General features: G+C 38.8%; 1 protein-coding gene across 3 annotated transcripts in view; it reads right to left on the reverse strand.

The window, feature by feature from the left end:
* Nucleotides 1-15630, reverse strand: part of bach2a (BTB and CNC homology 1, basic leucine zipper transcription factor 2a) — a 52071-nt gene that overhangs the window by 6235 nt on the left and 30206 nt on the right. For all 3 annotated transcript variants that reach the window (XM_065244794.2, XM_065244795.2, XM_065244797.2), the window contains 3 exons: nucleotides 6244-6500; nucleotides 3621-4964; nucleotides 34-240 (listed from right to left, as the gene is read on the reverse strand). In XM_065244794.2, the coding sequence (XP_065100866.2) occupies nucleotides 34-240; nucleotides 3621-4964; nucleotides 6244-6486 (1794 nt within the window). In that variant the 5' untranslated portion in view covers nucleotides 6487-6500. The remainder of the gene's footprint in view (nucleotides 1-33; nucleotides 241-3620; nucleotides 4965-6243; nucleotides 6501-15630) is intronic.

A 15630-nucleotide genomic window follows, 5' to 3' on the forward strand; every position in this document is an offset into this window, starting at 1 on the left:
AAAGAAATGCCGTGTGTGTGGTTGCCAGCCTACCAGTTTATGTATTTCATGCTCGAGGTTCTGGATGCAGTCCAGCTTTCTCTTCCGGCAGCGCTGAGCCGCGATGCGGTTTTTACTGCGCCGTCTCATCTCGTGAATGAATTCTAGCTGATCTGAGGTCAGTTTGTGCATCTTTATCATCAGCTGAAAGTCGTTCCGTGGAAGCTCTGTGATCTGGTCTACCGAAAAAGGCAGTTTCACCTGCAAACATACAGCACATTAATGTTACAATTTAGCAAATTAATCACTGTTAAGAATATGATGGTTCACCACTAGATGACACTGCCAACTAACACTTAAAGTGAATTAAAACTACAAGTTACAAAAAAAAAAAATGGCTATTATCAATTGACAAGCTGTTGGTAGATTGATGCTTTCTGTTAACCGATTAATTGCCAAATATTGGCATATTTCATTGACACCGTGGCCCTAAAAAGCATTTTGACAACGTAAAAAAAGTGCTGGTGCATTTTAGAAGCCGTATGGCTTTATGCTATATGAAAAAAACCAAAAACTGTTAGCTATTTAACAAAAAATGGTACACGACTTGAGTGTGTATGACCCAATCTTCTGGCTCTAGTTGAAAATATGTCATCATAAAAATAAAGACTGTGAATTCACTGGGTCATTACTTTAATCATAATTAGAGATTTATACTACAGGGACAGTGGTGATCTATGCATGTAATTATCTTAGGCAAAGAGCCACGGTTTAGTTTTTCTTCGGATTATTCAGCCAATCACGCTGCAGATCTGGAAATGTCATGCAAATGAAGATGTCCTACAAATCCTACAAATAGACCGCCTGTATTCCTGTTTCGGCAAAGGCGAAACCTGACTTGAGGCATCGTCGAGGGAGTGTATCAGTGCTGACCGTGACGAATACACTCTCTGTTATGACCTTGTGCCACTGCTCAGGCTGTGTGAAATGGAGGTCTATATTTAACCGCTCTACTACAGTGGGGACCGCAATAAGGGTAGAATGACAGATTACGCTTCCAGCAGCACATGCACGTTTTCCTTCCTGCTTTCAGGCAGTCAGGTCATTTCTGGGAGAAGGAGCTCATACTGTGAAGTAGGACTCATCTGTTAGCCTGTGAGGTGAAGCGGACCATCATCAGATGGGTGCCTTGGGGGCCCTTGCCCCACTTCTCTTTCTGGGGACCAGCAGCTGGGAGCTCGAAACTCCAGTACGGTGAAGGGCATAATAAAGACGACTGAAAAAAGATTGGTTTCTGCAAAGTGTTACACTACCCACCAAGCAATAGCTGTCATTTCATCATCTAGGACCGGATAGTCCGGCTATGAGTAACCCACTTCTTGCCAAAATAAACTTGGTAATTTGGTTGCATGTTATTTTAGTATGATATATCATCATGTAAGCAAAGTCAACAGTAATTACAAGGTGTTTAGTTTCATTTATTTGTAATAAATTAGACGTCTATTACAGTAAATTTTCAACATACAAAACTCATTTCATTTATCTCTCTCTTTTTTATGGCAAAACAATACTTTTGTATTCGGTATTATACTACCAAAACATCACAAAAAATGTATCCTCTCAAGTGGGTCATTAGAAATCAAAAGACTAAATTAGACAGCAAATGATCATACACAGATTCCAGTGTGTACGATGTTGTCAGTAGGAGGTACAATTATGTCAATGGGACCCAAGAAACAAGAACAGCTCTGAGTTTGTTGCCATGGCAACTCTTGAGTGTTTGCAGTTTTATTCTTTCTCGAGCCTTTGAAAATTGGGTATCATATATGAGAATGGGCTGCAGTCATTAAAAAAATACTACACTAAATATTGTTATTAAAGGATAACACCACTGTTTTTCAATATTTTACTATGTTCTTACCTCAACTTAGACAAATTAATACATACCTATATTTTTTCAATACGTGCACTTCATCTTTGTACAGCGCGTCGTGAGTGTGTTAGCATTTAGCCTAGCCCCATTCATTCCTTAGGATCCAAACAGGGATGAATTAAGGAGCGATGAAACACTTCAATGTTTTCCCTACACTGTAATATTGACAGAATTTTGAGCAAGAGTGGGAGTAGTTAGGAGGAATGATGTTACTGCGCCCGAGGTCGAAGTGTTTCAAACTGCCATACAAGTGCTCTTCTGCCATACAATATAGTTCTCATTTTTTAGCCGCTTAGAAAATCGCCACGTTTTATTTTGTGCCACCATACTTACTTGTGTAACTACTCATGTAACAGTCTTTAAATAGGGAAAACATGAAAGTGTTTGGTCGCTTCTAAATTCAACCCTGTTTGGATACTAAAAAATAACTGGGGCTAGGCTAAATGCTAACACATTCATGACGCGCTATACAAAGATTAAGTGCACGCACTGAAAAAACATAGGTATGTATTAATTCGTTTAAGTTGAGGTAAGAACATAATAAAATATTGAAAAACGTTTTCCTTTAATATATTTTTAATTTACTGGCATTTTTATGTGTAATAGCACAGTGGTGCGTAGGGCTGCACGATGTGAGGAAAAGTTGCGATGAGCGCTGACATTGTTTAATGTTGTGATGACGATGTGAGTTTTTATATTTTAATTAGAGTTTTTAAATATTTTATATTTTTCATGTTTTAGGGGCCATTCAAATGTCGCGCCTAAAAACGCGTGGAAACGCTAGACACGTAGGTTATTGTCACATGACCTGCATGCTGCGCTTGTGTCATTCTGAAAAGTTAAAATGTTTTTGAAATACCTGGAAATAACGAGCACGTCGCACCGCGTGCGAGTCGCGACCGCGGTGCTTCCAGAGCGCACATACATTTGAAATAATGAACTTGAGCGCGCAATAGACACAATATGTGAATCACCGCTTCCACAGTACCTGTGTTTGTGGCGTCATCACTCCTAAATCCAAAATAATTCCATGATATAGCTGAAGTGCTGTTCCTTTTCACCACAAGGTCTTCGTCTGACAACACATTTCCTCTTCTCTCCTTCCTCGCCATCGTTTTTGCTAACAGGCACAGCGTCGCAACTGACACCTCACAAATCAATCTGAGCGTAGCTGACTTGGGGGTTCCCCTGATTGGCCTAATAGCATGAACGCACAAACCATCCTTGCGTCCCAAACTGCCTACTTCCATACTATATAGTATGCAAAGAGTACGAGAAGTAGTGCTTTTTCGCCTACTATATAGTATGAAAGTATGCGGTTTGGGACGCAGGGCATGTCTTCAGGACTAAACGTGATAGGTCAAACATTTATTACATGCGCTTACCGTTTTCCCTTCATTCATCGCGTCAAGGCTGTATGTTGCGATGTGTTCATCGCGTGAGTTCATATCGCGATGACGATGAAAATTCGATGTATCGTTCAGCCCTAGTGGTACGTGACAGAAATGTAATGCTTTATTTGTAGAGCATTGCACCAGCAATCCAAAGGCAATGGGTAAGATCCCAAGGAATACAAATACTGATAAAATGTAAAGCTTCAAAGGCATTTGGGTCGGCTAAATGCATAAACGTTAATTTATTAGGTATAAGGTTTCTCTGTCAACTTTCGTAGCATGTACATAAAAATGATTTTTTACAAAGAACAAACCTCTTCTCTGCGCTCTTTGCTCGGACCTGATTCGCTATCTCCGTCAGAGAACGATCCGGACTCGTCACTAGAATTAGTGTCATACAATTTCTCGCACTTGATCTTCGGTGGCCCGGACATGCTGTGCTCCCTGTGTTCGAGTGTCAGGCACCGCTCCATGGTGGAACAGGGAGAGGTAGAGAGCTCAAACTGGGGCAGGCTGGAAGGAGAACCACCACTGCCATCCTCAGCATACGAATAGGAAGAACAAGAGCTGGAGGTCCTGATGTGGCTCTCGGTACGAGAGGAGCGGGGACACATTTTAATGGGCACCGGACAGCTGCTCTTTAGGCGTCGGCGGTAGGACATTGGAGGCTCCTGAGAGCCAGAAGTGGGGGACAACGTTTGGGAACAGGGAAATGACTGGCTTGAACCCGACCATGGGTCTTCGCAGGTATCCTGACAAAGATAACTTTCACGAGGGTAGGAATGTGCCGGTGCAGAAAGATGGTTGGGGGTGCGAGAAGAAAAAATGACACTTCTTCGGTCGCTCTCAAAGGAAAGTGACTTGGACACGTTATCGGTTAACTTCTCGGCCCTCTTTGAGGAATCCATGGCAAGTTGCCCAATGAAAGCCTGACAGTCCTTTTGAAATTCACCTTGAGTAACATGAGATGTCTTGTTGGCACGCTGCAGATCAGCGATAAGACACTGATCCGAAGCGACTTCCTTATTTACAAAGGAGCGCAGGCACACTGGTAAACATTTGCTAACTGGAAGTTCATCGGGTGTTGAACTAAGCATTCGATCATCTAATTCCATTTCCATGTCCATCTCGATGTCCATCTCAGTCCCCCTACCCTTAACCAAACCATCCTGCTCAACCTCAGACACGTCCAGTGGCTCAAAATCCTCTCCACTGGTTGGTTCTTCTTTCACTTTGGAGAGATCCGGGCCCAAGTTTGAGGTACTGCTGTATGAGGAGGTGTTCATGTTGTGCTGATACTTTCTATATTTGGGATAATGAGGTTGGTCTGACAGGTCGCCGCTTGCTTGTAATTCCTCCCCATTTTTTGACAGGCTGAGGTCACAGGGGTGAGGCGATTTAGAATCGTCCTGTGGCATGTTTATACCCTTTGACCCATGATGGTTCAAAAGTTGAGGTGATGGAGGGTTTTGCCTGGTGTGTGTGTTGTCAACCTCACTTTTCATCTGGTCCTGTAGGAAGAGGAAGCAAGAGTCTTCTAGGTTGTGCATGCCTAGGAATTCTGCACAACACATGACATCCTGGATGTTTTCCCTGTTTAGTAACAGCTTGGCTGTGTAAGCGAACTGCAGGAGCGGGCCAAAGCCTCTCTCAGTGATCTGCAAAGAAAAAACAGTACATTAAAGTCAACAGTAGTTTCTTTTAAAGATCCCTTTTTATTCAAGGTATACATTTTATCAGAATACTTGTTGCCTGAATTGAACCCACACCAACTGAGCTACAGGAACACTTACTATATTTTTTGTGCAAGAGAGCAAACAAATACAACCAGAGCAATCTTCTAATCCTCAAATCAATTGACACAAGTTAGAAACAACATCAGAGTCTATGCAAAATGTTATTGAGTACAATATATCATGAGCTTACAAGCTTCATGTCAGGGAATAAAAAGAAGTGAAGCACACAGTTTCAGGAGTGAAAACAAACCGCTCTTCTCATCACTTTCAATCACGCTATCCCTCTCGCAGGTATCGACGAACGCTCGGGGCAGCACAGACGCATCAGGAACATCATTTTTAAAATAGAAAGTCATCCAACTGAAATACATGTCCCCTAGATACTCAGTCCTCCAAGAGCTGCTAATAAATTGAAAAGCTGGGGGGAAAATGCTGAGCATTCTCTGGATCTATTTTCAGCTTACATCAGCAGCTGCCGCCTGCAGTAGTGTGTCTTTGTGGACGCCAAGCGCCATATGAGATCCCTACAACCAGTGATTCTAATGAGGGCGGCAGGCAGGGACGCATGGACACATATAAGGAAAGGCTTTATAAGGAAGAATAAGCTTAGGATTGCTCTAAAGGGAAGATATGAACCTCATATTATGATCATAATGCAAAATACAATTTGGCGTTTTCAAGGCTAGTGATAACTAATTGAGATGCAAACGGGGCCTTTTGACATTTCTGGGATGTTGCAATACAGGTGAGATTTGAGCTTGCAAAGCCTCTACAGTACAGGGCTAGCATAACACGGAGTCATGAATAAATCATACTGGAGCCTTCATAGTGATGTTCTGTAAGGGAACCCTTATACGGCTACTGTCAAAGACAGTAACCAATTAAACCATGTCAAAGCCAAAGAAGAACTCTTGACACTTCTTACTATCCATTTGTTCCTCTCGATCTAAACAGGGCTGGCACCATGGGGGTCTTACAGGCACTATCCCGCCCCCTCAAGATCACCATTAAGGTTGAATGGGATTTTAATGATAAAATCACATTTGACATCAAACATCTAAAAAATAGATGAATAAAAATAAAGTTGTAACATTCAAGGTTCATATATCAGTGGATTGTGAGGTTACATTAGAATGAGGTTACAGAACGCATCACTGGTCATGCCATGCTTCACGCAGGCTGTTGCAGGTTCCGGACTCACCTTCTGCGGCAGACTTATGACAGGCTCATGTTCAGTCTGACCCCTGAGCAGCAGTGAGAAATACTGGCTGCTGGCCGCAAGCACTGCCTTGTGGGCACGGATCTCCTTCCCCTCCACCAGCACCGTCACATCACACAAAACGTCCTGCTTCCTCTGTTCATTTAGGCACAGGAGGATGTTGGCACAATGCACTGTCGACTCATACACATACATGGGAGCTTCAGTCTTCTCCTCCGTAGACATTCCTCACTCAGAGCCTGCGGACAAAGCGAACACATGGGTTGAGTTTACAAACAGAGCTGCGAAACTCGCGGGTCAGCAGCTGTGACACGGCCCTGTTTTGAACCGCGGTGCATGAGTCAAAAAATACCTTGACTGCTTCATAATACTCAAAAACATGGTCACAGCAAAAGCTTCACAGAATTCACACATTCAGATGATGGTTCATTAGCAGCCTACAAAAGTGGGCTGACAATTAGCACTGTGAGATGGATCTCCAAAGCAACATGAGGCAACTAGTAGCATCTCAGAGACACAAGTCACATACAGTACAGATGGCAACTTGTCAAAAGCAATGGTCTCAGAGACAGTGACAGCATATTGTATACGGTATCAAACAAGAATGAATTGCATTAACAAAAAAGGAAAAGTGGTAGGAAATTAAAGCTCACTTATATTGTGTTCCTATAGCTCAACCAGAGTGCCGCACTGGCAATTGTGGGTTCGATTTCTAGGAAACACACATACTGATAAACTTGAATGCACTGCAAATCACTTTGGATAAAAGTATCCACCAAATGCATAAATGCAATTTAACACTTTACATAATGCTATGCTACAAAGCTAATAAATACCACCAAAATACTCACCAAAAATGTGCTGTGCTTTACAAAGCTCAATTATAAGGCTATACATGCAACAATGTAGTAAAACGCGCAAAAGTTTCCTTTGTGCTGCTGACAAATTTCACAACCACGCTGCCAAAAAGATCAGACTTTACCCAGATCACGACGATGACTAAATATGCTGTAGTACATGTGCCAGTCCAGTAGTTGGCGATGTTACATTGTAAAGAAACACAACATGCGGGTGCTCATATGGACTATTTTACAGTGCAATAAATACAAAAGTCAAGAGAGCAAAAGCATTAAGCATCTATGTTTAAACGGACAATGAGGTTCAAGATTTAAAAATATCTCATAGCAATTTGTACGTATTTTACGAGGTGTCTAATTCGTATTAATTTGACAACCATATTTTTACATTTTTCTATGATTTGCTTTGGCCGTGACGTTGGGGTGGTTTTGTTATTATTTTTAATAATAATTGTATGTTTTTGTACGATTCACTTCATACAAATTCAGACAAATAAGCCAACTCAGAAAAAAACAACATACGTAAGATCAGGCTGGTTTATTACTACAAGTGACCCTGGATGAAAGAGGCCAAAATTTTGTAAACTTTGTTGGAAAAGCATAATTAAACTCAGTATCTTGAGCAGCACAATTACAATCCCGTAGCCCGCCATTGTTGGTTTGGTTATACTTACGCATACCTATACCTATAGAGGGAATTAACACGTAAATCACTGTTATCACAGATTAGCGCTTAGTTTACATGGAGACAAAAGGCGTGGTTATCAAAAACTTTGAAACACATCTTTAAAGTTTGGGTTTTCAGGATCCCAAATTGGCATTGTTGTGCACGCAAACAGCCAAACCACATACGGTATTTTCGCACGTTTTTAATAATTTGGCGGGTCCTGGAACTTCTAGTCAGGTGCGACTTTTACGTCAAAATTATTTAATATGAACCAAGAGAAATCATTACCGTCTACAGCCGTGAGAGTCGCTCTATGCTGCTCCTGTATTTATGTAATTCAATGCATTCAGTGGAATGACTTCGGGACCTTTTTGAACCTGATTTGGCTTGTCTTGTTAATTTAGCCTATTTAGCCTCCCAGGTATGTTCTGTATGCTATTGTGTATCGTGTAAATAACTGTTTATGTTATTATGTTTAACATGTACGGACACCTATTTAGCCTGCTGTTCTGTGCTATTGTTAAGTTGAATACCTTGCCTTTTCAGATTAAATGTCTGTTCTTTGGCTTGGATTTTGTGAATAACCATTAAATAAACAACATATCATTTTCTAAATAAACACGACGTATAGTCCACTGCAACTTAAACATGTTTTTTCCTCTTCAAAATGCATTTTTGACTGATACGACTTATACTCCGGAGAAACTTATAGTCCGGAAAATACGGTACAAATTTTCTGTCGTCATGTAATGGGCCCTAGGTTAAGACAACCAACAAGCAACCACATATGATCCAACACATCATCAAATATTAGGAACACACCCTTTTAGGGTGAAACATTTTATGCATGTAAGAGTCATCCTGTTGAAGTTTACTTTGTAAAACTGACCAGCTAACTCTACAGCACATTGTCTTTTTACTTAAAGTCACATTTTCTTTCCTATTGACAATTTAACTAAATCAAAGAACAACTAAGCTACAACCAGTCTACTAAAGACATTTACTCAGTCTAGCACACAAACAGGCATACTGTATATCACTACACAGTTCAGCATCCTGGCCTTGGCAATCTCTGCGCATGAATCATTAACATGTTTTCAAGTAAAGCACACACAGACTGTCTGATAACAGCTGTCATTCCCATGCACTACCCGCACTAATGAGATATCACCATAACCATGTCAAATCATTCAGAGATGCCGCTCTGAAACTATGAAAAAAAAAGCATGCAAATACACATAGAAGGGATTACAGAATGTTTCATCATCATCATCAACACACGATGCATGACAAAGTCAGACAACCAAGGCCATAATAAACAGATGAGCATTTTACAATGAAACCTGAAGTATTGCATATTGTCAATACTGGCACAGTGAAATGAAATAAGTCATCAAAAGATGTTTGTGAAATAGATTAACATGCATCACAAACTAGGCTGTGGAAACACAATGGTTGTGATTTCTATAGATTTAGTCTGTTCTGTGTCTGATCCTTTAGGACTGAAAGGAAATATAATTAGAAGGCATTTTTTTTAAATGGCCACTTTGTTGACCAGCTCTGAAGTCTTCTTTATAAACCCCTAATTCTCTGACCTAGATCCACAGCCAGCACCGATATGGCTTGTATTGTGGTGTAATTTCTTCCAGTAGTTTTGTGGTAGCCAATGGTACTACTAGCAACAACAAGGTCATGGGTTTGACTTGCAGCAAGCATGCACACTTAAAAATGCATAGCTTGAATGCACAGTAAGTTGGTTTGGATAAAAGTGTCTCCCAAAATGCATAAATGTAAATGTAAATATAGCTGCAAGCAGTAATTGCAGGTTCAAGCCAACAAGGGCAAAAAAAAGTTGAGTTTGGGTGAACTGTTTAAAATACATGTCCTTACAATATTCTGATGCAGAGATATGGGAGTTGCTAAATGGTTGCCAGGGAGTGAATTAATAAAGACTTTACAAACACACTCTTCAAAAGTGCCAAAACATGCATTGAAATAATGGGCCCTATCTTGCACCCAGCGCAATTGACTTTGTCAGTGACGCATGTATCATTCGTATTTTCCACCGGCGCACAGCAGGTTTTTCCCTCCACAGACGCACATCGGCAAACTGAACTTGCACTCCCTGGGTGGTTCAGCGCAAAAAAGGAGGCGTGTTCCGGCGCTAAACCATCCCTGATGCTATTTTGCAGTTTCAAAAAATAAAATTGCGCCACTGACCAGAAAAAAACTAGTCTAAAGTCAGTGGCGCGTTGTTCATTATGCTATTTTAAGGGCGCATGCTTGACCATAATGTATAGCGTGCACAACGCGCACCAATTTGCTTATCTAATCTACACAGATGCAACAGTTTTTTTTGCAAATCATAAATTGTTACACTAAAAATATTAACACATGAGATAAGGGAAATCATCGTGGTGAGCCTTGTGGTGATAGTTTTTATTTATTTTGTGTGGCTGCGTTAAAAAAACTATCATGCACATAACGATTAAAATATTTTCATAAGTTTGTTGTGTGGCTGTATTACGTTTATTTTATGTAAATAATAATTAAAATGTTTTCATAAGAAACCTTAAATGTATGTGAACTTGATTTGTAAGTGTACTTTGGTTAGGGATGCTTAACGATTAATCGTGATTAATCGTTAGCAGAATAAAAGTTTTTGTTTACATCATATATGTGTGTGAACTGTGTATAATAACTTTGTATAAATAAATGTACACACATGAATGTATATGTTTTAGAAATGTTTACATGTGTATATACATTTGTATATTTATGTATAATTTATATTATATATAAATATAAATACTTAATATATACATTTTTTTTCTTAAAATTATACATGAATGTGTTCATATTTATATATATACATATTTATTATATACAGTTTACACACATATGTGATGTAAACAAAAACTTTTATTCGCGATTAATTGTTTAGCATCCCTAGTTGGACTGCTTGCGTTTCTTGGCTTTCAGCGGTGGACGCAGCGATGTTGCGCCTGGCGCAAAAGTTATTTCTCCCACCGGGAAAATAGCAACAGCGCCCAAGATCTGCCCACAAAGTCACTTGCGCGTTGCGCTTCGCACTTGCATTTCAGATCATTAAAATAGGGCCCAATATGTTAAATTGTTCTCTGATAGCTAAATAGAAGGTATGTGGCTTTATTAAGTGCAAAAATTATCTATAAAGGATTTTACATGTCCATTTACAATCCTAGGACCTGCTCTTATAGGACGTACACACCAACCGCAAATTTAACAATTTTCGAGAGTAGATTACATAAAAAGTCAATGCAAAGACGCGAACTTGCGCAGTGCAATTGTCGCAAAAAACACATGCTGCTATTCGCCTCAAATGCGTCTTCGTGTAACATATTCAACCCAAGCAGAAAATTAGCATGAGACGAAGTTAAATCCCGCGAGAGCAAGGAACGTGATGCTTTGCTTTTGGTGTGTACGCAGCAATAGAATGAAATTGTCTGTTATTATCTTATTTGAAACGGTCATGAATAATAATGTTGAGCTCTGCTCTGATTGGCTGTTTCTCGAACCAGTTCAGTAGCTCTGTGTGCACTGACCCTATGTTTGAGCCTGTATCAGACGAAGATACAGATCAATTGTTTGGAGATTGTTACTGAACATTTCTGGGTTGTAATTTTGTGTTTTCTCAGTATGGACCTGCAAAACGTAACTGTAACTCAATAGTAGAACTTCCGTGAAACCCTAGCATATAGTATTAACTAACATATAGCGCTAACTTAACAGTTACAACTTTGTTTCTAGCATTGTAACAACATTGTAATTAATTTATTGTTGGGGTGTACATAGTTGACTGTAACGTCACAGTCTGAGTTATGTTGAGATTGGCCTGTTTTCCAGCAGTCTTTTAAATAAGGAGGAGGAAACAATCGTATTTGCGCTTACCATATGTCATTCACATGTACAAAACTCTTATTATTCATCTATGCCTAGGTAAACACAGTTTTACATTTTACGGTACCTTTAAAAACTGAGATAAAACAAAAAATAAAAGCGTGGTGCACAATTTTTGAGAAATGCTTTGGAAAAGAGAGTCGGGCTGAGTATCAAAACACACTTGTAGCCAATCATCAGTAAGGGGCGTGTCTACTAACCTCTATTGTTTCCTGGGTTGCATATGTATGGGGCAGGTCTATCAAAATAAGGTCCAGATTCTATTGGGGTAGGGGCGTGTTTGTTTAGGTGATTTCAAATATCTACATTGGCTTTCAGAGATTGTGCACCCTGCTTTTAAGTGAACCAATGAACCCTAATTTATTACATAAAATTGAGGCTTTTCAACAGTTTATTATAACAGAAACTGGTAGTATTTGAAATGAAAGTCAATAAAAATGAAGTTCAAGAAACGTGCATTAAATCCCAAAGGACAAACATTAAATAATTGATTACAGAGCACAAACGTGGTAACCTCATTTTCCACAAGACTGCCAAGACATTCATTAAAAAGAACATATAACTCAAGGCCTCCTCACTTCAGGGGGCAATACGGCTGTTATGACCACCAAGAGAAGACCGGCCTAATTTTAAACTGACCTGATTAAAGCGGCCACCCTTTCAGTAAGGACCCTTAAAAAGCCTTTCTGAGAATAATAAGAGTATATTGGCTTTAAGAATAGCTCACATGAGTTGAGAGTGTTCTTGACAAGTTGAACGAAAGAATAAATGGTAACACTTTACTTGAAGGGGTGTTCATAAGACTGACATGACACCTTCATACCTACCTCAAACTACCTAGCTTTATGGGTTAACATTACATTAAACTGTCATTTAACAGTCATTAAGTGTTAATATTATGTCAAATAATTTTAAATACCTTAACAAAATGCAACAGACACGTCAAAAGATTATACTTAACTTTATGTATGTGCACAAAAAAAAACTGACAACCAACAAAACTTGTTCTTCCTCACATAGAGGGTTCTGAAATTGTCTGACATAGAAGAAAAATTAACATAACATTTAATTAATTAATTTAAATAACCGTTTTCCAGTGATATGGACCAAACGCTGCATGGCTTAACCCATTATTGTACTGTTTTCATTTAATTTTAGGTTCTCCAAATGCAATGAAATATAACTGTATCAATTTTAATTATTATTACTATTGGATGATTGATTTTATTTCTTAAACACATGGAGGAAACTTAAAAAAAAGAACATTATGACCTGAAGAATATTCATGATACTGTTATAAAACTATTTGACAGATTATTAACACTTAATGACATTTTAATGACAAATTCAATTTGTATCACTGGTAAAAAGTGGTCAGTTATGTTGTCTTGTTTATGTCAAGTTGTCATGACAAGTTACTGTAAGATGTATTGGTTTATGTCAAGTTGTTATAACAAAAACATTTCACAAATTGTCATCTTTGCATTAAAAATGACATAATTAAAGGGGACAGAGAATGAAAAAACATTTTTACCTTGTCTTTGTTGAATAATGGTAGTCTACCCACATTCACAAACATACAAAAAGTGCTTGACATGCTAAACATCTCAGTCTCATAGAAATTCCTCTTTTAGAAATGTCAGCCAGAAAACGGCCAAATCTGAAAAACTGATGCTTATGACATCACAGGCATCTAACTGCCCCTCCACTTTAAAATAATTGGCTACATTTTTTGAGTGGCAGCAAAGTCAGCCAATCAGTAATGAGATTGCAAGTTAAGCCAGTAGGGGGAGCCAAATAGGTGCAAAACCACTTGTTTAAAATCCCCCACCCTAATAGAGCTATCTGAGAGAGGTTTTTAGGAAGCTTCTAAGGCATAACAGACCCAAACAAAAAATTTTGTCTACATGTCACATCACAGAACAAGGATAAATACTCTGTTCAATCATTCTATGTCACCTTTAAACGAATGACACTTAATGACAGTTGTCATAAACGTGCATAATATCTCCTTCATGTTCATGACACGTATCATGTCATAATTATGAAGGTGTCATGTCAGTCTTATGAACACCCCTTCAAATAAAGTGTTAGGTGAATAAATTATAACATATTATTAATATATGGGTTATTTTCAACCCAGCATTGGGTCAAAAAAAAGACGGACCTAAAATGCTGTTTCAACCCAAAATGCTGGGTTATTTCCACCCATTGTTAGGTCAAATATAAACATTTTCTTGGTTAATTTAACCCAACTGCTTCGCTCATCCCTTTTTGACCCAACGCTGGATTAAAAATTATTTAGGGTGTAAATTTGTGGCAAAGCTTCTGTTGCAAAGAAGAAGGGTCATATCAGATCGTACTGAACCAATATAGACTATATTGTCTCGTATCCCATTGGGAAAAAATAATCATATATTACCAAAACTCGATATACTGCCCAGGCCTAAACCTTTAATTACTATACCACACCTAATGAGTGGAATGAATCTCATCTTTGGAAATCTCTTATAACCTCGACATAACTCTTTGCCTGTCTGGCGCTCTTGTGGTGAGAACATTGAATGAACACATCCTCATTACACAGGCTATTAAATGTGGCTGCTATTTGCAGATCCATGAGCTCATCGCTATTGTTACAGTTCATGGCAGGTTGCTTTTGCAGCAATCCAGTGCTGTCTGATGCTTTTACGCCTCCAGGATAGAGACTGAGAACGGCATAGAAACAACCAGAGAGGCAACACACCTCATGTAACAGCTCATCTTGGAGGGATTTTCCAGCAGGAAATTTAACAATGACATCATTAAGTTTCAACAATGAACTATTGTGCTGAAAATAAGGTTAGCTGTCTCTGTTTCAGAGGGTCACTGTCAGGTTCACAAGCCAGAATAAAGGATGTGAACAAATGATGTTGTGGGAATGGATGTCTTTGAAAAATGCAAGCTATTTTTTGGTACTCTGTGGGAAATTTCCCATAATGCACTAATGATTCCATTCACAGCTGCCCATCTTGAGTTCCCCATGTAATTTGGACACAAAATTCAAACCTTTAGCGTAGCGTGTGATAAGTGCAGTGCATAATAATATTTGATAAAAAGTGCACATAGTAATTTAATTATTTAAATGCAACGTCACATCACATGTGACACATTTCCACAGGTTTAATCACCCACCCCTACGTGTAAGTGCCCATAATTATATAATAACTATTTTTTTTATGTGCAAAAGATTTACACTGAGCAAACTGTTATGCAAAGTTTTGAAAATTAAAAGACAATAGGGGAAAAATCAATTCTGTTCTGGATAAACAGGTGAAATATAATTCATAGGGCATTCCTGCAGGCTTTTAAAGATATATGGTGATTCCATGCCAGAATATTTTTGGCACTGGCTGTTGAAGCCTAGCTTGAATGAATCATGATTTCCCAAACTAAAGTGAGAAGTGACTCATATCTGTCTTTAATATGGGCAACAGTGACACAGAAACACAGCAAGCACTCTATAAATAAACACACACAGGAGCTTGCATATTCAGTACAAGCAGTACAGACAATCAGCAGATGTTCATAAGGGAGACATTAAAATATATATTCATTTACAGACTAAAGCAATGAGCCACCAGAGGCTGTTTCCTTTTAGGGTGATTTTACCATGAGTAAATAGATTAAACTCAAACATTTTTCATGTTGCATTTTTAATGCTATGCAAAGCAAAGCTTAGCAACACAACTAAAACGCTTTACATTTATGTTACACTGTAAACCCGAACGGTACTCTTTTAAAAAAAGTGAAATGTACTCAAACCTGTGAAGAAAGTTTATTCAACTTTAAAGTTGTATGTGTCTTCAATTCCCAGATTTAAGTTCCACAAAATAAAAATAAAATTAAAACTGCAAGCAGTGATGG

This window comes from Paramisgurnus dabryanus, chromosome 17, assembly GCF_030506205.2.
Source record: "Paramisgurnus dabryanus chromosome 17, PD_genome_1.1, whole genome shotgun sequence".
Classification (NCBI taxonomy): domain Eukaryota; kingdom Metazoa; phylum Chordata; class Actinopteri; order Cypriniformes; family Cobitidae; genus Paramisgurnus; species Paramisgurnus dabryanus.